Source organism: Hippopotamus amphibius, chromosome 11 (genome assembly GCF_030028045.1).
Source record: "Hippopotamus amphibius kiboko isolate mHipAmp2 chromosome 11, mHipAmp2.hap2, whole genome shotgun sequence".
In the NCBI taxonomy this organism is placed as follows: Eukaryota; Metazoa; Chordata; class Mammalia; order Artiodactyla; family Hippopotamidae; genus Hippopotamus; species Hippopotamus amphibius.
Window position 1 is genome coordinate 42853114 of NC_080196.1, and position 22749 is coordinate 42875862.

Below are 22749 nucleotides of genomic sequence, written 5' to 3' on the forward strand. Positions count from 1 at the left end.
AGGCACGCAGCTCTCTCCACCCAGCCTGTCCTTCCCTGGCTGTGGCCGCTTCTGTCCTTGAGAACAGAGTCGCAGTCTGCCCTCCCTCTTCTCTCCCCTCTCAGCAACCAGCTGGCATGTGGCCAGGAGGTAGCACAGACCCACTGTGTTTTCATCTCTGTTTACCTGCCTGTCACATTCAGGATTTTTCTCTCCAGAGACCACCAAGGTGCTTGGCGCACAGGTCTTAATTGCACGCTGAATCTTAATTTAGTATTATTAGTCCTCATGGCACCTCCAGACCGACTATAAACCCAGCTCAGTGACCTTGGGAGAGGTTCCTTAAACCAGCCGAGCCTCAGTTTGTTCATCTGTAAGACGGGTGTGGTCCACTGCACTTACTACCAAGGGTTGTTCCAAAGTGGTTTTAAAGTGCCTGGCACACAGCAGCGCTTAAGAAACCTCACCATCCGGGCTTTTTTTACTGACATTGATTAATGAAAGCAGGGGAAAGATCAAGGATGAGGACTGGGGATCAGGGGTGGGAAAAGCAGTGGGGGAGGGGAGCCACCCCGCCTGGGTGGGAGCCACTCTCTCGCTCTCTGCACCTGGGAGCCCAGACCGGGCCCCAGGCTGCAGGCTGGGGCATCCGCATCCGGCGGCCACAGAGCAACTTCCTCTAGAGGGAGCTGATTGGAGCTGGGAGCCGCCGGCACCTCTATGATCGTCACAGCCTCGCGGGTCCCCAGGGCCGCGCTGGGACCCGCAGAGGCTGCAACCAGACACCAGGAATTCACTGACGCCCCTTCCTGGGAGCCAGCCTGGGTACCTGACCCTGGGAGCAGCCACTGACCCCTCAAGATCTCCGGCCTCCATCCTGCGGAGCCATCCCGGGCCTGGGCCAGGGTCCGGGGAGGTAAGCCGGGAGGGTCCTGCCCCTGCTCCCCACCCCTGGCGGTCCCAGACCCAGGGTGAGGCAGGGAGCCCGTGGGGAGCCCCGGCGGGGAGGGGGAGGCCTCCAGGCTTGCCTGGGCAGCTCCACCAACCCCTGCTGGGGGCCTGATCCAGCCGGGGCTCCCTCTGGCTTCCCCTCAGACAGCTTACCCTCTTGCCCCGGCCCTGGGTGCCAGAGAATTGGGTGCCAAAGAACCAGGTTCTTCAGCAGGCTGGGGGATGGAGTGAGGTCACAGCCAAGGTCAAGGGCAGGGGGAGAACGGTCACAGTGCTTCCTGCTGCCCCTGGAGTCCTAAGACTAGGTCTGTAGCCAGGCTAGCTCTGCATCTCAGCCCAGGAAACATCCTGGGCCCAGCAAACCCAGCAGGTGGGGCACCGTGGACTCTCCCTACCAGGAAGTCAGGCCACTTGGATGGGGGCAGAGGTAGACCCAGGTCGGCAAAGGCCTCTGGCCCTGGGGCCGGTTCTGAGGCTCCACCTTCTCCCTAGCACTGATCCCCAGGGATGGTGGCAGAGGGAGTCAAGGTGCAACCAGCATCCTCCAGCCCTGCTGTCCTCGGGGCACTGGGTTTCAGGGACCAGCCCTGCTGTCCTGGGGGAACTGGGTTTCAGGGACCAGCCCTGCTGTCCTGGGGGAACTGGGTTTCAGGAAGAAGCTTCTGGGATGGGGGTGTGCCAGGCAAAGGTCTGTCTTAAGGAGGCTGGGCACCCAGGGGTGGAGGAGGGGAGAGTTGGTCTTCTCCCTGTCCCTGCCCTGAGACCGTGAAGGGGTGGAGAGCACAGGTGGTCTGGACCTTCCCCGAGCTTCTCCTGAGGCACTTTCGAAAATGGCTCCAGGCCTGAGAGGGAAGCCGGGGAGGGGGGGAAGGGTACACAGGCCCTCCCAGGGAGGAGAGGGTGGCTGTGTTTGGCCCCGGGCAGGGCTGGGCCGGGCCCTCCCTAGGGATAGGACGGCGGCGGGGGGGGGGGGGGGGGGGGCGGGGGGGCGTTGGGGGGGGGGGGCTTACCGCCTGGATGATGGAGGCAGCTTTGGGGTGGGGGAAGTGAAGGGGGTGCAAATTGAAAGTGAAACAGCTTACGTCCAGGACACGCTCCCTCTGGGGAGGGTTACAGAGCAGCCTGGGGGTGTGGGCAGGACTGGAGGAATACAGGGGCTGGAGACAGGAGAGCGAGGGTGGCTCCTCAACCACCTGCCAGGCAGGCATGGGAAAGGCACAGGCGGGACGCAGACAGGGACAGCTGCCCTGGAAAGGACACCCTCTGAGGTCCACACACTGGAAAATAAATCTGAAATGAGTGCTAAGTGGAGGATGGACTCATGGAAATTCAGAAAAGCAACCTGCCTCACATGTCCCACCTATAAAATGGGTATGACAGTGCGTCATGTGCTCTTTCCGTGTCCCATACCCCCTGGGGAGTACGCGCACATACGTGCTAGGAGTATACCATAGGCGCTCAGGAAGTGTTTGTGGCTGACAGGCCTGAGCTGGAAAACAGGTGTCTTCTGACTGGCCAAGGGGAAGTGGGACCTTTCGGGGACAGGCTTCATGGGTCATTGGCTGGAAGCTGGCAAGTCTGCTGTAAGCGTGTGCTGAGTAGGGTACAGGAGGTCCCGGGAGCAGTGGAAGGAAGCCCAGCCTCTGAAATTCGCCTCCCGGGCCCAGGAGTGGGGTGAGATGAGACTAGAGATCCACTTGGGCACCACTGTGTCCACCCCTCCCGGGGCCCTGGCTGATCCCTGGGTGGGAATCTCAGCTGCCCGGCCTTTCTCACCCCCAGTCTCCTTGAAGAACTGCCAGTGAAATACTCAGTACGTTCTTCGGACAGTGGGGTCTTTCGGGAGTGGGGGCCCCCTCCCTTCGTGTGCTGTTGGAACCTCTGGTCCCCATCTCTGCTTTCCTACCCACCCCCACAGGCTAACACTGCCCTTCTCGCCAGGACCTGAGAAATGGCATCTGGACAAGGCCCAGGTCCTCCCAGGCAGGGGTGCGGAGAGCCTGGCTCCTCCTCCGCTTCAGGTGAGGGTCTTTCTGCCTCTCATCCATCCCATAACCACCAGGGCCATCTGTGAGGATGCAGAGCGCGGACGTGGACAGGCTGGGCGGGGCTTACAGGCGGGCTGTCCCTCCTCAGTTTACTCACCTTGGGTAAAGGAGAAAAGCATCTCCCCACCCAATGCCAGGGTGGGGGTGGGGGGGTCTTGGCAGGGGGATGCGGAGGCTGGGGGAACGAGGCAGTGAGCAGGAGGGGGGCCCCGTGCCACCCTAGGGTGAGGAAGGGGTGAGGAGGAGGAAAGAAAAGTGGGGTGTGGCTGCCCTATCCCTGCTGGGAGAAATAAGGAAGTAAATCGGCTTATCACCAAGTCAGGTCTGCTCAACGGGGAAAGGGATTGTTAGACTTTGGGGAGGAAGTAAGATGGCTGCCCCTCTTCACTCTTCCAAGGGGACTGTCAGGGACGCCTGCAGCTTGTGGTCCAGCACTGGCTGTTCCCTGGACTTTGGGTTCAGTCCCAGGCCCGTCACTATTTCCCAATGTGACTTTCCTGGGCCACGATTGCAAATTCTGTTTCCCACGTTCCCTAAGCCTTAAGGGCCAGGTGCCTTGGACACGCTAAAATAAAGTCAGGAACCCAAACGCCTGGGGTTCTACCCTGGCTGCACGGCTCACTCCAGCTGTATGACCTTGTGCAAGTTGTGGAAACACCGTGCCTCGGTTTCCCCACTCTGACCCCAGCTGGGGGTCACCTCCACAAGGCTGCTGTGAGAAGATTACTCTCCCCCGAGTCAGCCCTAGGTGTTAACGGAGGGCTAGAGGAGGGAAACCGGTGTCCACGGGCAGCGTGAACCAGCCCCAGAGCGATTCCTCCCTGACTCCCGGCTTTGACCCTCAGAGGAGCAGGTCGCCCGGGACACGGAGGAGGTCTTCCGCAGCTACGTCTACCACCGCCACCAGCAGGAGCAGGAGGCCGAGGGGGCGGCCGCACCCGCTGACCCGGAGATGGTCACCTTGGCCCTGGAGCCTAGCAGGTCAGCGGGGCTCCCTTTGCCCCCAGGGACGTGTTCAGGGAGCCGGAGGCCCCTGCGGGCTCACCACACAGCTGCTGGGAGCTGCGCAGGCCTGGGGGATCTTGTAGGGTTTTTCCCACGCCTCTCCTTTCTTATGTGGGCTCCCACCTCCCTCCTGGACCTGGCACCCTCTGCAGCACATACGTGCCCCCTGCCCCTGGGCCCAGCCCTCAGGGCTGAGAACGAGGTCGGGACCTCCAAGGAGGCGGGCCCAAGGCCAGGGACACCTCAGGCGGGAGCCCTTCGCCGTGAACCCAGGCCCCAGCTCACCCGCTGCCTCCCGTTCCTCCAGCACCATGGGGCAGGTGGGCCGCCAGCTGGCCATCATCGGGGATGACATCAACCGGCGCTACGACTCGGAGTTCCAGGCCATGTTGCAGCACCTGCAGCCAACAGCAGAGAATGCCTATGAGTATTTCACCAAGATTGCCTCGAGGTAGCTCCGGCCATTGCTTCTCCGCTGTGCCGTCACCACCACGCCGGGCCCTGCCCATGGGATGGGAGACATGCTTCTCTGTCGGTGTCAGGAGATGTGTTTGCCATCCCCGTGTCTGCTGTTAACTCACGCATGGCCTTGGGCTCCTGTCTTTCTCTTTCTGGGCCCCTCATCTTTGGTGCATAAGCTCACAGCCCTTGGGGGCTCTGGCACCAAGGACTTGACTTGTCAGATCAGGGCTGTAGAGGGGCTCGCAGTGGGGGTGTCTCCAGAGTGCCTCAGCCCACCCGGGACATGGCTGTCCTTCTGATGCGGAACCACATTTCACACCAAAGATGGTTGCTGGTCCTGGTTTCAGCCCACCAGGTCCTGGAAGTGGCTTCTAGATGCTATAATCTGGCGTCAGACAGGCAGCGGTTAAAGAGACCAGCAGCCTGGGCAAATCTCAGCTTTGCCATTTACCAGCTTTGTGAAACTTCCTAGCCTTCAGTTTCCTGGTCCGTAAAATAGGGGAAATATGCTTAGAACAGTGTCCATACTTAAAGGCATTAGACGTTGTCACCATCTGGGTTAAGGAGGTCAGTCTCAGTGTAGATACGAGGCTGAGGGTGAAGGCAGGAGTAGGAGACAGATTTAGAATCAGTGCTCAGAGCTGAAACATCCTGCCCGTGTCCTCAGAGGCCACCACCCACTCCACTGCGATTCCAGGACTGTCCTAACCTCTTCTGTCCTTTTCTCTCTGCTGTCCCTCGGGCTGCCAGACCAGCGGCCACGCCCACAGGTAATCTCCCTGCTGCCTCCATCGGCTCGCTCTGCCCTCCGTGCTCTGTGCCCCTTTGCCCGTCCCCCCCACCCCACCCCAGCAGCAGCGACCCACTCGTCTGCCCTCTGCGCTTTCTCCTTTCACAGAGACGCGGGCTCTTCCCAAATCGAGGCCAGGCTAGAGCAGCCTCCGTGGCCTCGATTCACAGCTAAGCCACGTTGCTTTCCCGCTGGGAGAGAGGTGGGGGGGCCAAGGGGGTGGGAGAGGGAAAGCAGGATGAAGGGCCCTCGCGGGGTCTCCGCTGACTATGTCCTCGGCCCGCAGCCTGTTTGAGAGCGGCATCAACTGGGGCCGCGTGGTGGCTCTGCTGGGCTTTGGCTACCGCCTGGCCCTCCACGTCTACCAGCGCGGCCTAACCGGCTTCCTGGGCCAAGTGACCCGCTTCGTGGCCGACTTCATGTTGCATCGCTGCATTGCCCGGTGGATCGCGCAGAGGGGCGGCTGGGTGAGTGCCCAAGCACTGACCGCCTCCCTGCTCCTGGGGCCGGCCCTCTCCCAGCCCGCCAGCCCCCTGACGACCACTCTCTCTCTCCTGGCAGGTGGCAGCCCTGGACTTGGGAAACGGCCCCATTCTGAACGTGCTGATAGTGCTGGGTGTGGTTTTGTTGGGCCAGTTTGTGGTACGAAGATTCTTCAAGTCATGACTCCTGGAGGGGCCCTTTGGGGTCCTGAGACCCCTGCGTGGACTTTGGCCCAGCCTGCTCCCCTCCCCTCCTCCCCTGCAGGGGTCCCCCCCTTAAGAACACAGACGCTTTAGCCAGTGGGCACTCCAGCTTTGGAGGGCCCCTGCTCAGGGGTCTGTCAGACGGCAGAGGTGCCCCCACATTGCATGGTGCTAAGGGCCCCCTCTCAGAGAGGGGCTGCGGCCCCCTCCCGTAGCTCTCTGGGACCCCCCTCAGCCCTGTCCGCTGGGGGTTGGGCAGAGGGATAACTTGGGGAAGAGGCTGGGAGCCACTTCTCCCCAAGGCGTTATTAAGGGTTTTAGCTTTTTATAATATCCTTGGGAGGGCACCGCCCCCTTCCCACCCCCATTCCCACCCCTCTGTCCAAAGCCAGGATGTCTGGGGTGTGGCGGTGAACAGCCCTACCATTCCCCAGGATTCAGCTGTTCTGGAAGGTCAGAGCTTAAAAGCCGGGCCTGGAGCCCAGTCCTGGCCCCTCCTGAGCATCATGTCCCCCCAGGAACGGGACCGGGGGGGGGGTGGGGACGACGTACTGCTCAGGGCTCTCCCCCCACTGCCCCTGCCCCATGTTGCCGCTGCAGTTGGACTCTCAGGGATTCTGGGGGGTGCGGCCCATCAGCGCCCGCCGAGCTGGCCTCCTGAGGCCCTAGCTCTTCCCCTTCCCCTTCCCTCCGACCACCTGCTGTCCACGCCTCACCTCAGCTCACGACAAGTGACGCTCACCCCACCCCTGTCCCTCAGGAGAAGGAAGGCCGGGGTCTTGGGTGAGGGGCGTGCCGAGGCCTCCTCTTCGCCCGGACTACAGGGTTCAGGCCTGCGGTTTGTTATTGTCAGGGAAAGGGCGTAGGGAGCTCATCTGGACGTTTCTGAGTGAGAGAAGGGATATTCACACCGCTAGGAAACCCAGGGTTGGGAGCGTCCCTCATGGCCTGGGCACAGTGTAATCTGGGGGTACAGACAGAGGAAATGTGAATACTTGAACTCCACCCCAATCTCTACACTTCGCACGCCACACCTGCCCCAGCCCCTCCTGACGGGCGGGCAGAAGTGCACAGCCTAGGGGTCTGGAGGTCAGGGGAGGGGAGTTCTTGATTAAGCCAAATGCAGGGAGGGGATGCAGATGCAGCCAGCTGGCCACCTCCCACCCTCGAGTGTATCTGAAAATAAACTGCAATCCCCCCACTCCCACTTGGCCATTTTTGTCTCCTCTACTACGCCTCTCTCCATCAGGCTGGACTGGGGGAACCTGGGCACGCCTGATTTTTACTAACAGGTCTCATCTCCCACCTCCAGAATCCTGTGGAGGGTTAGGTGTGTTGCTCCAGCCCGCTAGAAGGCCTTGGCCCCTCCCCACTCCTCTGTAGCCTCTTCTCCAGAACTTCCTTCATTTCTTTGGGTTTCCAGCAAGTTTCCCATCCCTACAGGAAGTCGGGGTCTCCAAACTGCTAGGCTCTGGCTGCAGATTTGGTGGAGCAGCTGCACCCGCCTGGGGACCCCCACAGGCCTGGCCTGAATTCTTCTCCCTTCTGGGGGCCACCACCCACGCCTGGGTCCACCTGGGACACAGTGTCCTCACTCCCTCTTCCCAATGTCCCCACAGCTAGCACACACACAGGGCTTTTCATTCTAGGAGTTTTGTGCAGCATGGGAGTCCCTGTGGGGACGCAGCCAGGGGTGATAAAAATAACAAGCACGGGGGCGCTTAAATGTTCCAAAATCTACAAAGCCTTTCCAGTCCTGGGCACCCTGGTCTGTTTTCTGACACCCTTCCAAAGTGGTCACATGCAAGTCCTAAAGGACTCGGGCTTCTCTTTCACTACTACCTCGAGGGCATCATGCCAATCCCCCGGGCCCTCCGACTTGCTCTTCAAAGAGTCCACGGACTGATACTGCAGTCACAGACGGGGGGCCCCTGCAACAGTGGTGGCTGGAAGGGTGGGGGCTACAGGCCCCCTGCAATTTCCTGCAGGAAAAGCTTGTAGACCACATTTATGGAACACACCCTGGCGGGCTTTATGCTGAGAATTTATCATACATGCCCAATCAGGAGGTATTATAGTCGGTGACCAGGATGGAGGGGGCGCCAACCTCCCACTTTACAGATAAGGAAACTGAGGTACCTGCCCTGAATCACCAGGTAGAAAGGGCTGGGAGCTGGCACTTGCCACCAGGATACTGGCTCGAGGTTTTACGTGGAGGCCGGAGGGGTGGGGGCTGGGGCCGTTGGTCTCGAGCACAAGTCGGCCAAGGGGTGGGGGTGGAGGGGGGCCGCCTACCCGCCCCGCGGGAGGGAACCACGCGACCCCCCTGAGAACGCCAGGAGGTGGGCCGGCTGCCCGGGCCCAAGATGGCAGCCGCAGCGTCAAGCGCGCAAGCGTGCCCCTTCGTGGGCGGGGCCTCGGGGCGCACCTCCCACCCCCTCCCGGCTGGAGGCCGGAAGAAAGGTGGGTGGTGGTGGCAGCTGTGTGGCCTCTGCACCTGTAAGAAAGGCATTAGAACGCTCTCCTGAAAGGCGTGGGGAGCCCCAAAAGGTTTTGGCCTGTATGTAGCCTTGCACTCCACCCTCTATTCTGCCAGGATGAAGTTGCCAAAACAGAAATCTAAATACATCCCCAAGCTGTGAGGCATGCGAAGTTAGGAGGGAGAGAATAAGGTAGGGGCTATGGGGGTATAGGGAGAAGATGGGCTCTGCAGGTATTAAGGAACTTAAATTCTTCTCACGATTTGTGGTCCTTCTGAAACTGTAGTTTCGTCTTCTCCAAAGAGGCCTAGATTCCTCAGTCTGTGGTGCCACTGAGCTGGGGCAACACAGCCTAGGAAGGAGCGTGTTCAGATGTGATGCTCAGTTGTGCAGGGTCTGTGTAAACACCTGCCTTGCCTCGTGCGCGGCGCCTCCCCGTCCCCACCCCGTAGCTTACCTTCATGTATTTGTTTTACCGCCTCTGAAAAAAGTTGTTTGTTTGTTTGCTTTATAAATTTATTTACTTATTGGCTGCACTGGGTCTTCGTTGCTGCACGTGGGCTTTCCCTAGTTGCAGAAAGTGGGGGCTACGCTTCATTGTGGTGCACAGGCTCCTCATTGCAGTGGTTTCTCTTGTTGCAGAGCATGAGGTCTAGGCGTGTGGGCTTCAGTAGTTGCAGCACACAGGCTCAAGAGTTGTGGCACACAGGCTTAGTTGCTCTGAAGCATGTGGGATCTTCCTGGAGCAGGGATCGAGCCCCTGTCCCCTGCATTGGCAGGCGGATTCTTAACCACTGCGCCACCTAGAAAGTCCCTGAAAAAAGTTTATTTTAGGTCACTGGGTGTCCATCCAAATGAGAAAATCCTCCCTTTGCCCAAACCACTCAATACGTTTTTTCTTTGTTTGTTTTTTGGTTTTTGTTTTCTTATTTGGTTGGGCCGGGTCTTAGTTGCTGCAGACAAGCTCCTTAGTTGCAGCTCACTGACTCTTTAGTTGTGGCATTCGAACTCTTAGTTGTGGCATGCATGTGTGATCTAGTTCCCTGACCAAGGATGGCACTGGGGCCCCCTGCATTGGCAGTGCAGAGTTTCAGCCACTGCACCACCAGGGAAGTGCCACTCAGTACATTGTCTGAACAAGTTTTTAAGACCTAACCATCTGAATAGCATTAAAATTAAATTAATTCATTATTCATTAGTTAATTAAAATAATTAAAACAACCATATCTTGCTCCAGTTGTACACACCAAGGATGTAAAGGCCTGGATCAAAGACACTTGTAAAATCCGATTTAGTTCAATCTAAGCAGAACATAAGCAGAACAGATGTGTGTGTGTGTGTGTGTGTGTGTGTGTGTGTATGTGAGAGAAAGAGAGAGACAGAGAGACAGAGACAGAGAGAATGGAGTTACAAGAGATTGCCGGAGGTATCTAAATGTCAAGGACCAGAAAATCAGCAAAACCTAGTTTATGGGACATGGTCACCAATTGCCAAACACCATAAAAAGATGGACATCAGACTACTGAGATATAAAAGATGGGGGAAGAGGAGGTATTCAGCCCACCAGTTAACAAGAACAAAAAGCAGTAGTCTGGCCTATTGAGCACGTGACTGGAAGCAGATCCCTGGCAAACTGTATGAATGAATCAAAGGAGGGACAGCCTCACAAGACCAAGTGATGGAATAACGCGGGCAGAAATTGGACTTTTCTGAGAGAAGTCAATAGCCAAAGAGACAAAAGCTACAGCATCTCCCTCCCCCTGGGGTATGGGATTTGGCAACGGATGCAGGCAGGCACCAAACGGCTGCCTGTGAGCATGTGAGTGTGCTTGTGTACGTGGGGGCGGGGGTAACATTGGAGTGGGCATCCATTGTTGAAGATAACATGGACACGAGTATACCTCTCAGCTCCACTTAACCAGCTCTTCCTTTGCAATCTTGGAATCAGTCCTGGTGCCCAATGCCTCAAGGTTTTCCAGGTTTGGCTAAGAACACAGTTCTTCAAAGTTTTCTGTTCCATCACATCATGCGGTAAACCTGCTTTGCAAAGTTCACAGCACAGACTTTTGTGACGTTTGGCTGCGTGGAAGCTGGGCTCATCGGCCTTCTCATGTTTTGACTTGACCCCTCTCTTAGCTGACCTCTGGCCCTACTGAGAGCAATTTCTCCAATTCATTTCCAGCAGGTGGTTAGGCTTCCCTGAAAGTAAGAACATTTTCTTACTTAATTCTCAGGAGGACCACACCAGGGTGAATTTGGCATGTCCAACATCTCTGAACTGTGGATGTTGTGAATCAGAGTGCACAGGAGGCACTGGGCTGGACTTAGGGATGTGGGTTCCCATGTCTGCTAAAAAAGAATGGGATTTCCAGGAAACTGAGTAATACTACTCATGAGCTGAGTGTGAGAAGGGGTGGGTGCAGGCTAAAAGCCAAATGCTATCCTAGTGAGGAGGTGGGGGAGTCCCCCTGGTTGTGATGTGTAGTGTAATGGACAGGATTGTTTTCATATGACCTTGGCTGGCCTGAACAATGGGCTGGCTAGGAGTATAGCCCCCCTTCCTTCTCCTAGTGAGAGGAGCCACACCCAAGCGCAGCTGACCACTGGACTAGGGGCTATTCCGAGTATCCTCTTCCCCTCTCCTTGGCCGGTTGGGGACACAGTAATATCTGCAGGCCAGAGGTGTCCAGTTACTGGCATCCTCAGAAAACTCCTGTAATGGGCTGCCCCCCTCCCCCGAATCCAGACTGCATGATGCCAAGCAGCCTGGTGTTCCTTCATTGACAAGGCTGCTTTCCCATGCCAGCTCCATACAAAGGCAGAGTGATGGCAGGAAGGCCCTTCACTAGAATGCACATCGTAAAGCAGGCCTAGCCTGGCTCACCTGCACAGGATGAGATGAAGGTCGGGGGCTGCAGCTGCTTCTCTTACTGACCTCCTTGTTTTCTCTTTCCCCAGAAAAGCAGGGTGTCCTACAATTTAACTCAAATCTGGCACTTGTCTACCTGCAGATAGCATCAGAGCCCACAAGTTAAGGGCTCAGTCCCTGAAGACTACCCCCGCCCCCACCTCAAATGCCAATTGCAAGTCCAGAGGCTTCTGACAGACCGGCTGTAGATCAGAAGTTCCGACAACTCCTTCCTCTTGTTCGATCAATCTGTTAGTGTCTCAGAGAACAGTTTACTTACTAGATTGCCAGTTTACTACAAAAGGATATTAAAAGATACAAATGGGGACTTCCCTGGTGGTCCAGTGGTTAAGACTCCAGCATGCTGCAGCTAAAGATCCCGCATGCTGCAAATAAGGATCCTACACACAGTAGTGAAGATCCCACATACCACAACTAAGACCCAGAGCAGCCAAATAAAAAAAAAAAAAAGATACAAACGAACAACCGGATGAAGAGATACTTAGGGCCAGGTCTGGAAGAGTCCAGAGCACCAGAGCTTCTGTCCCCATGGAGTTTTGGGTGTACCACCCTCCTGGAAGGTGGAGGCATACCTGCCAGGTGTTCACCAACCAGGAAGCTCTCCCAAACCCCATGGTTCAGAGATTCTTATGGAAGCTTCATCACACAGGCATGGTTGATTAAATCAGTGACCACGGGTGACTGATTCAGCCCCTCTCCCCTTCTCCAGAGGTGGGAGAATGGGACCAAAAGTTCCAACTCTCTAACCAAATTTGGTTCCCCTGGCAACCAGCCCCCATTCTTAGGGGCTTTCCAAAAGTCACCTCATTAACATAAACTCAGGTGTACCTGAAAGGGCCTTGCTATGAATAACAAAATACACTTTTTAAAAAACCCACAAAAACAGGGACTTCCCTGGTGGCACAGTGGTTCAGAAACTGCCTGCCAATGCAGCGGACACAGTTTCGATCCCTGGTCCAGGAAGATCCCACATGCCGTGGAGCAACTAAGCCTGTGCACCACCCTACTGAGTCTGCACTCTAGAGCCCGCAAGCCACAACTACTGAGCCCAGGTGCTGCAACTTCTGAGGCCTGCGCGCCTAGCGCCCGTGCTCCAAAACAAGAGAAGCCACCGCACTGAGAAGCTCGCACACCACGAGGAAGAGCAGGCCCCACTTGCCATAATTAAAGAAAGCCCATGCGCAGCAACAAAGACCAAATGTAGCCAGGAAAAAACAAGCAAAAAAAAAACACCTTTATATATCACTCTTATCACTTAGGAAATTCCAAGAATTTTAGGAGCTCTGTGCAGGGAACGGGGACAAAAACCAAATATGTATTTCTTATTATAAATCACAATATCACAAAGCCTATTTCCATGCTACATGATGCTGTGGGATTTGTCTTGAATGTGTGCCTGACAGGGGGAGACCCAGATGGGTTTTGTCTAACGGGAGACACCTCTCCCTTGCTGCCCAGGGCCCTCCAGGCACACGCTTCATGCCACAGTGCCTCCTTCTGCCCATGGCTGCCCTGAGTCAGCACCACTTCTGGACCCACTCTGCTCCTCTTCTCCCCATCTCTGCCTTCCCATTCCCACTGCCAAGGCCCTGGGGTGTATCCTCAATGTTCTAGATTTTGGTAATGGCCCTTCCTTGGGTCCTGCCCAGCTCAGACCCTCCCAGAACCCCCCACTGCCCAACCCACTTCACAAAATATTGTCTTTATTGTGTCACATCCCCACTTCAGATCCACTAGATCCGTCCTATTCATTACATTCACTTCCTCTTTGCGGATCTCTGGTGGAGGCACTGGGAGGCCAATGTCTATCTATCCTCAGGGAGCTTCCACTTCAAAGGAGGAGGCGCCAAGCAGTGATGATGACTCAGGTGAGAAGTGTCAGGGCAGGGGCTTCCTAGGTGGCACAGTGGTTGAGAATCCGCCTGCCAATGTTTGAGCCCTGCTCCAGGAAGATCCCACATGCTACGGAGCAACTAAGCCCATGTGCCACAACTATTCAGCCTGCGCTTTAGAGCCTGTGAGCCACAACTACTGAGCCCATGTGCTGCAACTACTGAAGCCCACATGCCTAGAGCCTGTGCTCCGCAACAAAAGAAGCCACGGCAATGAGAAGCCCACGCACCACAACGAAGAGGAGCCCCCACTCACCGCAACTGAAAAGAAAACCCGGGCACAGCAAAAAAGACCCAACACAGCCAATAAAATAAAAAAAAAAAAAAAAGAAGAAGTGTCAGGGCAGTGCAGGGGCCATGGGGTCCCAGAGGAGATGCACCAAGCCAGGTCTGGGGGTGATCCAGGGAGGCTTCTCATAGGAAGGAACAAACAGGCATCTGAGACTTTTCCAGCTTTTCTCTAACTCCTGCCAGATGGTCTAAGTATCATGCTGTTGTCTTCAGAGCTCCTCCCACTTCCTCCCTGTCCCCCAATCTACATTAACAGGATCTGCTCCCCACCCACCTTCTTCCTTTGTTTCAACCTGCTTCTTCATCCTTAAACATCAGAAGGGCAGCAGAATATGCCACTTCAAGATATGACACTTTGGTATATTTTGAGCTGTAGGCGCTTAAAAACAGCAAATGCAGAGAGAGGCTCTCTCTGAATCCCCTTTATCTGCCTAAAGACAAATCCTCCTTGGGATGCATTGTCATAGATTGCCCTCCCCACGAGGGCATCAACCAGAGAAGACTATTTGTTCTCAGAGAGGAGACTAGGAGTCCACATCACACCAGACAAACCTTGTCACAAACTGTCATATCTCCTATCCATTCTCCTAAGGGCCTGTTTATCTTCCTTAAAAAATCATTTACTCTTCCCTAAGAGGCTTACATAACCCACCCACCCCCCCCACCTTCTCTATTAAGATGGTATTTAATCCTGAATTCTAAGCTACATGGGGAAGTTACTCATCTTCCCCTAGGTATCTCCCAGGCATATATGAGGGATACCAGTCAATGAACTTCTATTTGTTTTCCTTTTGTTAATATGTCTTTTATTGCAGGGGTCTCAGCTAAGAATTCGGGGGGGGGGGTAGAGGAAAAATTATCTTCCCTCCATTACATATCCACTGTTAATTCCATCTCTGTCAGGAAGCCTCTGTGACCACCCCTCCAACTCTGGGTCAGTTTCATCCTTCTCTCATCTCCAGTGCTTCTTGGGATCTGATGGTGAATGGTGTTGTCCAGTAAGGAAGAGGATTTCGCTTTAAGTTTTGGGACCTGGGTATAAGTCTTAGGTCTGCCTCTTACGTAGCTTTTGGGCCAGCCCCTCTCAATATGAAAACAAGTAAGAATGCATGTTTTCTTTCATTTCACTTAACTATAAATTGGAACTTGCCATCTGCCTGTATAAGAATTAAATCACTTTGTGCTGCTGTAGCTACTGACCTTCCACATCCCCTGAAGGGAATTCAGGGTGGAGACCAGGAATGAGGCATTCTGCTTTGGAGGACAGGTGGAACAAGTCTTCAGATAGTTAGATGTTTTCAGGAGCTGATTTTATGAGCCCAACCCTTGCACCTCCTCATATCTAGAAAAGCACTAAATCCCTACATGGTGACGTCTGCTCCTCATGACTAGCAGAAACCCTCTACAAAAAAATGTGTTTGATTGCATGTACTCCTCCTTTACCAAGAATATATATATACACTAATCTTCCCTCCTGCCTCTTTGGAACAGTTTCTCAGCGCTATCTGGGATGATGTCTCCCGGGTTGCAGTCCTAAGTTTGCCCCAAATAAACTCAACTCACAACTCTCACGTTGTGCATTTTTTTTAAGTAAACACACTAAACAAACATACATTGAGTACCATGAAGGCAATTATAAACCCAAATGGAATGGAATGTCTTAGACCTTTGCTCTACTATTTGTATTTGTCTTGTCATGTATATGATTTAAGGGTAGGAACTTTGAGTTGTATCTATTGAATTTGTTTGTCAATACCACTAATCAAATAATAGGACCTCATTGTAATCTTCAAAAATATTTTATTATTAATAATAAAAGTCTGGGACTTCCTAGGTGGTGCAGTGGTTAAGAGTCCGCCTGCAAATGCAGGGGACATGGGTTTGAGCCCTGCTCCAGGAAGATCCCACATGCTGCGGAGCAACTAAGCCCGTGTGCCACAACAATTGAGCCTGCGCTCTAGAGCCTGTGAGCCACGACTGTTGAGCCTGTGTGCGGCAACTACTGAAGCCCAAGAACCTAGGGCCTGTGCTCCGCAACAAGAGAAGCCACCGCAATGAGGAGCCCACACACCACAACGAAGAGTAGCCCCCCACTCGCCGCAACTAGAGAAAGCCCGTGAGCAGCAACAAAGACCCAATGCAGCCAATAAATAAATAAATTTATAATAATAATAATAAAAGTCTGAATTTTTATTATGTGTTGGATACATACTATACCCTTTATATATTTATCTTGTTTAATTTTCATAACTTTATGAAGTATGTCCATTTAGCAGATAAAGAAATTGAGGTTTAGAGAGGCTAACTCTCCCAGAGTCTAAGTGAAAAGTGAAAGTGTGAGTAAAATCCAAATATGTTTTATACTAGAACCTAAGATTTTTCTGAAGTCTACGATCTTTACCATTATGTTACTCTGCTTTCTTTTTATTATAACTGGGAAACATAGTTATCAGGGATAATAAAACCTAAAAATCACAATTCATTTTTCTTGATGTTTGTGTAGTCCTTTTCCAATCTTTTTAAAATGTATATGCGTATTCAATAGCCATGCATCAGTTAGTTATTGCTGTGTAACAAAACTATCCCAAAGCTTAGTAACTTGAAACAATAACCATTCATTATTCCCCACAGTCAATGTTTCAAGTGGACAATTCTGCTAATCTGGGACAGGCTTGGCTGCTCTTAGTTGAGTACATTCACGTATTTGTCATCAACTGGCAGGTCAGCTGAGGGCTGGCTTGTCTAGGATAACAGCTGGGGCAATTCAGTTTCCTCCATGGTCACTCACATCCCTCTGGCAGCTTAAGCTGGGCATGTTTTAGACATGTTTTCATGGTGATCAGAGGAGCAACAGAAGTAGCAGAAACATACTTTTACCAACCTCTACTTCTGTCCAATCAGCTAACATTACTGCAATGGCCAAACCAAGTCACATGGCTAAATTCAGATTCTTCAGGAGGGTGGGGAAATAGACTCTGCTACTGTTATGCCAGGAATTAAAAATTTACAGGACAAAGCAAGTGGATATAGGGAAGGGTGAAGAATTGGAGTCATCAATTCAATCAACCTACCAATCTGTCCTCTGGCCACAATTATTTCTGTTCTCCTTCCATGCAAAATAGGCTCATCCCCATTTCAGGACCTCCAAAAGATGCATCCAATCATGACATTAGGCTCAAAGTCCAGAATCTTGTGATCTACATCAGGTCTGAATGTGGCTCTTAAGTGGAATACCTATGATCTAAAAAGACAGGTTATTTATCCCACACATACCCCAAATGCAATGGTGAGTCAGGACAGAATGACCACACAGACACTCCCCTGAAAAAGAATATGGAAGAATAGTTGGCATACAGAAGTCACTGGTCCAGAACACTTCTGAAATCAGCTGGACAAATCCAGCCAGGTCCCCCTACTCTAGGGATGGGTAATATTCCTTGATGAGACCTGGTTCTCCTCCTTCAGAGTGGCTCCCCAACCCACTATTCTGTATGGCTTTTGGCTGACCCAACTCTGAGGAATCTTTCCTTTCCCATCATGTTCCTTGGCTTCAATTGACAAAACAACCATTGATGGCAGCTGAGAAATTTTCTCAGCTTGCTTTCTTCCAATGGAAAGTAGGCAGCCTAGAGGCCTTGGTACAATTTGTATAGCCAGTCCTTTGCACTGAGTCTAGACTAGCAGTGATTTGGGGGGTACAAGACCCTTAAAAATTTTGGAGTTATTCTGTATATCTGATTGACTTCACTTCATGCACCAAGAGCCACACCCAAAATTCCCTTGAGACATGCTTCTCTGTTGACTAAATCTCTAAATGACTAAAGTTTCTAGTTTGTGTCAGGGTGCTGTGGGTGTAATGCCTTAAAATTCCCAGAAACCCTTTTGTCCAACTGAGAGGGTGGACTAGGCATTGCCTTGATTTTTTTCAGAGGACTTAACAGTATCCAGCCACACCTTTGAGGTCATTTCTTACTTTGATAATCTTTTACTAACATAAAAGGCTGGGAATGAGAAATAATTTTGTTTTCCAACCCAGAAAATTCTGCCCTCCTTCACATTTCCTCCAAATTTTGGTTATAAATTGACTAGTTCTTCCTTTAGCTCATCTCTTCCTTATAAAAGTTTATCAAACACAGATAGTGTAAGCAGATAGGGTAGGGGGGGTCCCTGGGGAGGAAGAGAACCAGGCATAACTTTCTTAACATAAGAGAAACTTAAGCCATTCCATTTTGTGATCTAAGCCTGGCCACAAGGCTTGCCCTTACAAAATAGGTAGTTAATGATTTTAAGGAAAAAAAGAAGGTAAAAACAAACAGCTATTACCAGGCCAGGGAGATAACTTAACAATAGGAAACATTAAAAAATCAGTTGTAAAGACTCCCAGCTCTGTTTCAATGGTAAAGATTAGCCTGAAGCACATTCCTGAGTTGTTTTGCAGAATTCAAACCCCCTGGAGCACTCAACCACCAGATCTACTGAAACCAAAGAATGATGGTATTGACCTTTTCTGACCTTGGTGACTTTAATCAACAAGAGCCTGGACTCTGTCTACCTTCGTCCTAATTCTCTACTGAATTCTCTGCTCGAGCCCATTCATGAATATGGATACACTGCCCAAACCCCTTCATGAATACGCATGTACCCTTAGCTTAAAACTTACCTGATTTTGGTATTTGGGTAGACACTGCTTTGGGAAAGATCCCCAGTGTTTTCCTTACTTGCTGCAAGTAATGAATCCTGCCTTCTCTAGATCTTTGGCTTGCTTGTGTCTTTTGGTTGTGACTCACTAAGAGGCGAACCCAGTTTTCAGTTAACAATGGCAAGAGCCAGCTGACATTTTCAGCATTTGCCTGGTAATCTCTTGGCTCAAGTCTACCTGTTCACTAGGTATATTTTCTATCACAGGTGACAGTTTTACTAATTGTTTGCCATTACATATACAGATCACCATTTCTCCTTCTTTAACATTTACCTAACTATTTTCAGCCTCCCTTGCCACCCTGTCCCAAAGTCAAAGTCACATATTTTAAGCTTTTGTTAAAAGCTTAACAAAAAATTGGTACTTCTGGTACCAGTTTCTGTATCTGTTAACTATTACTGAAACTGGAGAGCAGGGAAGAGGGCAAGGCACAACCCTTAAAAAATGACATAGCTGTTGAGAAAAACTGGATACCACAAACACTGGTTAGAACCGATTATGCCCAAGATGGCAGATGAGTCGACTTCCAGTGGACCTCGAGCCTCATTAAATGCTCACTGTAATACATTAGCTAAATGACGCACTCTCAGGTGCCAGGACAGTTCCGAGGTTGACCAGAAAAGGCCAAAAAGTGGGTGATAGTCCAATTCCTGGAAATCCCCACCCCTTCTCCAAAATGGTTGGACTAATCCTCCCACTCATGAGCCTATGAAATCACCAAGCCCATAAAAAGTAAGCAACTCATGTTTTGGGCCGCTCTCACCTGCTGAGATGGCCCACACTGTCTGTGGAGTGTGTACCCCTCTCAGTAAAGCTGCTTTCATTTTTACTATGGCTTGCTCTTGAATCCTTTTCTGTGTGAAGCCAAGGACCCTCACTTGGCGGCCTGTCCTAGGAACTTGCCCAAGACCTGGGACAATGATCATCCTCTCGCGCCCCATTTTCCTGCAACATCTTTACCAAGAAAGAGAAGGAAGGTGGCCTTCTTTCTCTCCCCACTTTTCCTTTGACTGTAAAAATGTAGCCCACTTAGTTTTCAGGACAGAGCCCTCTTGCCTGTCTGCTTGTATCCAAGTGTCCTATACTAATAAATCCACTTACCTATCACTTTGTCCCTCACTGAATTCTCTCTGTGCCAAGACATAAAGAACCTGAGCTTTGTTAAGTCCTGAGATGAGTTGTATGGTTTCATTACTGCATAACAACTCCAAACCTGGTGATTTAAAACAATAATCGTAGGTCATGTCTCAAAACCAATGGTCAACTGAGCAGTTGTGTTGATTTAGATTGAGCTCGCTCACAAATTTTTAGTTAGTCAGTGGGTCTATCTGGGGGCTTGCTGGTCTAATATGACTTCTCCTGGACAACTGGGCTCTCTTCCATGTCTTTCTCACATCCCCCCAGCAACCGAGACATGTCCTCAAGCAAGACTGAGCATGTTCTTGAAGCAATTGCAGAAAAGTAAGACAGGAAATGGAAACGCGAAAGCACTTGTTTAATCTTCTGCAGGCCTTCAGCCTGCTCACATCCTATTTGCCAATACCAAGTATCTGGCCAAGTCCAGATGTAAGGAGTAGGGAAATAGGCTCTTTTTTTTTTTTTTTTTGGACCGCACTGCGCAGCATGCAGTGGAAACATGGAGTCTTAAGCACTGGGCTGCCAGGGAAATCCCCTCTTCGTCTTTTTTTGCGAGGTATTATAAAGTCACTGGGCAAAGGAGGTGGATATAGATAGAGGTCAAAAATTGGGATCACGAATGCAAACAATCTATCACAAATTATTGACTGATTGGCTAATTTTTCTTTTCTTTGAGAGACTAGATTGCTCTAAACCGATTTGATTTAAATCATCAATCAAGTATATTTTCTTCTTAAAACGTTTTTCTTAGAACCCTTAACATATTCTCTAATCCAAAAACACAAGTATACACATTATTTCTATTTTTAAAAGCAGTCAGGGACTTCCCTGGTAGTCCTGACACAGGAGAGAAGGGGGCAGGGCACAATCTTTTTTTATTTTTACATTTTGTAAAGGGTTTATTGATATATAATTCAGTATCACACATTTGAAGTCATATATTTCACCCTTTAAAAATGTACAGTTGAGTAGTTGTACTATCCTCACAGAGTTGTCCAACCATCACCACAATCAATTTTAGAATTTTTTCTTCACCCCCAAGAAACCCCTGTGCTTACTGGGTATCACTTCCCAACTCTCCATCCCTCCCCAGCCTTAGGCAACCACTAATCTATTTTTGTCTCAATAAATTTGGATCATATAATATTCGGTCTTTTGTTACTGGCTTGTTAAATTCATATGTGGTTTATAAGTTTCATTTATGTTGTATCATCTATCAGTACAGGGCACAACCTCTGAAAGAATGACATAGCCCAAGGACATAACATAAACTGATTAGAACCAAACGGGCCCAAGATGGTGGACAAGTCAACTTCCAGGTGCCATGACAGTTCCAAGGCTGACCATGAGTATCAAAAACTGGGCGGTGGCCCAATTCTGGAATGCTCCGCCCTCTCATTAGCCTATGAAATTACCCACCCTTACAAAAACTGACAACCCCCATACCCTGATGCCTTTCTCACCATCTGAGATGGCCCACACTCTGTCTGTGGAGTGTGTTTCTCTCTAAATAAATCTCTAAATAAACTTCTTACCTATCACTTTGTCTCGCACTGAATTCTTTCTGTGATGAGGCATCAAGAACCTGAGCTTCATTAAGTCCTGAAACCAGGTGCATGATTTCAGTTGGAAGATCTTGGGTTTTGGGTGGGTCTGAGTCCTGGTCTTGTGGATTCAAGTCCCAATCTGAGTTTTGGCCAGGTTCAAATCCCAGCTGCATGGGTTCAAGCCCCAATCAGGGTTTAGGCTGGGTTCGAGTCCTGGCATTCCAGTTCAAGTCCCAATCTGAGGTGCACGGTTTCAGTCTAGTGGTAAAGAATCTGTCCTGCAATACAGGGGACTCAGGTTCGACCCCTGGTCAGGGAACTAAGATCCCACCTGCCGCAATTAAGCCCACACACCACAACTACTGAGGCCGAGTGTCTCAACCAGAGAAGAGAAAAACCCACACACCACGACTAGAGAGAAGCCCGAGTGCCACATGGAAGATCCAGCATGCTACAACGAAGACCCAACGCAGCCAAAAATTAAAATTACAGTAAAAAAAAAAAAAAGCAGTCAATCATCTCAAAACCCAACTGTGGACAGTGGAGGGATCACAGCAAGGAGAGGTGTGCCTCCCTGAAGAAAAACGTTTTTCTTCCCTTTTACAAAACTGCTCCCCAGATATGCACACGCACCCCTGCTTTGCATCTTAAAAAAGAAGAGACTCTGGAATTTCTCAACATTTATCTGAGTTTTGGGGAAAGGTTGCGACACAAGGGAAGGAGAGAGGAAGACATGAATATGTGTTGAGGTAATACGCTAATAACGGACATCTAGATTTGGCCGTACAACTCTCTAAGACAGAAATTATTATGCCCATTTTATGGATGAAGTAAAAAAAGTATAGGTAAAAGGAATAAGTATACTAAAGAAGGAGAACATGATAGTATCAAGTAATGGTTGTATCATTCACTCTATCATAAGTATTAATTTTTTCTTTGCATAGATAAATAATATAAGGTAATAAATATACTGTATTAGTTTTGTTTAAATCTAAGTTTACAGTTAGAAGGGTAACTAACTGACCTTTCTCTAGTCGTAGGGGTAAATCAAGAAGATGGTTATAGAACTATGGCAAGAAAAATATGAACAGAAAGTATTTTATTCTACCACCTTAGGAAGAAGAAGAGAAATGACTAAAAAAACAACCCATTAATGTTACTTCATTTGGGTAATGGTTAGGGAAAAGGTTTTGGAAGGTTGAGATATTCTCTGTGTTTTTGTTTGTTTATTTATTTTAAAATATTTATTTATTTTTTGGCTGCATTGGGTCTTCGTTGCTGTGTGTGTGCTTTCTCTAGCTGTGGCAAGCAGGGGGCTACTCTTCACTATGGTGAGCAGGCTTCTCTTTGCGGTAACTTCTCTTGCTGTGGAGCACAGGCTTTAGGCGTGCAGGCTTCAGTAGCTGTGACACACAGGCTTAGTTGCTCCGCAGCATGTGGGATCTTCCCGGACCAGGGATCGAACCCCTGTCCCCTGCATTGGCAGGCAGATTCTTAACCAGTGTACCACCAGGGAAGTCCCTCTGTGTGTTTATTTTTTAATGTGTCTATAATTTTTAAGAGAATTTGACAGAATCTGACAGATTAACCTTGTGATTTTTTTTTTCTTTGGTTGTGAAACTCCTGACTTGTTTGTTTTTGTTTCAGTGACCCAGGTCTTAGTTGCTGCACGTGGCATTTTCTTTGCTGCGTGCGAGATCTTTGTTGCGGCATGCAGGATCTTTAGCTGCGGCACTCAGAATATTTTAGTTGCAGCATGAGGGATCTAGTTCCCTTACCAGGGCTTGACCTGGGCCCCCTGCATTGGGCGCACAGAGTCAACCACCGGACCATCAGGGAAGTCCCTGACTTTT

At 50.7% G+C, this 22749-nt stretch overlaps 1 protein-coding gene and 1 long non-coding RNA gene across 3 annotated transcripts; one reads left to right on the forward strand and one right to left on the reverse strand.

The window, feature by feature from the left end:
- Positions 1-680: 680 nt before the first annotated feature.
- Positions 681-7117, forward strand: BAK1 (BCL2 antagonist/killer 1). Of its 2 annotated transcripts, none has more exons than XM_057699922.1 (6): positions 681-895; positions 2849-2951; positions 3824-3959; positions 4291-4434; positions 5522-5702; positions 5797-7117. In XM_057699922.1, the coding sequence occupies exons 2-6, from the start codon at positions 2882-2884 to the stop codon at positions 5899-5901; spliced, it is 636 nt and encodes a 211-aa protein (XP_057555905.1). In that variant the 5' UTR covers positions 681-895; positions 2849-2881; the 3' UTR covers positions 5902-7117. The 2 variants fall into 2 exon arrangements, with proteins under 2 accessions (XP_057555905.1, XP_057555906.1); XM_057699923.1 differs by having other exon boundaries at positions 2872-2951.
- A 1803-nt stretch (positions 7118-8920) lies between these two features.
- Positions 8921-18254, reverse strand: LOC130832118 (uncharacterized). The gene is made up of 3 exons (XR_009048201.1): positions 18174-18254; positions 16585-16754; positions 8921-9215 (listed from the first exon to the last, which is right to left on the reverse strand). It is a non-coding gene; the product is annotated as an uncharacterized LOC130832118 (long non-coding RNA).
- Positions 18255-22749: the final 4495 nt, after the last annotated feature.

Bases quoted from the DNA above. Each gene is read 5' to 3' on its own strand.
- BAK1 (XM_057699922.1), top strand. From the start codon at position 2,882: ATGGCATCTGGACAAGGCCCAGGTCCTCCCAGGCAGGGGTGCGGAGAG. The intron at 2,952-3,823 runs GTGAGGGTCTTT...TTTGACCCTCAG, and splicing joins TGGCTCCTCCTCCGCTTCAG to AGGAGCAGGTCGCCCGGGAC. The intron at 3,960-4,290 runs GTCAGCGGGGCT...CCGTTCCTCCAG, and splicing joins TTGGCCCTGGAGCCTAGCAG to CACCATGGGGCAGGTGGGCC.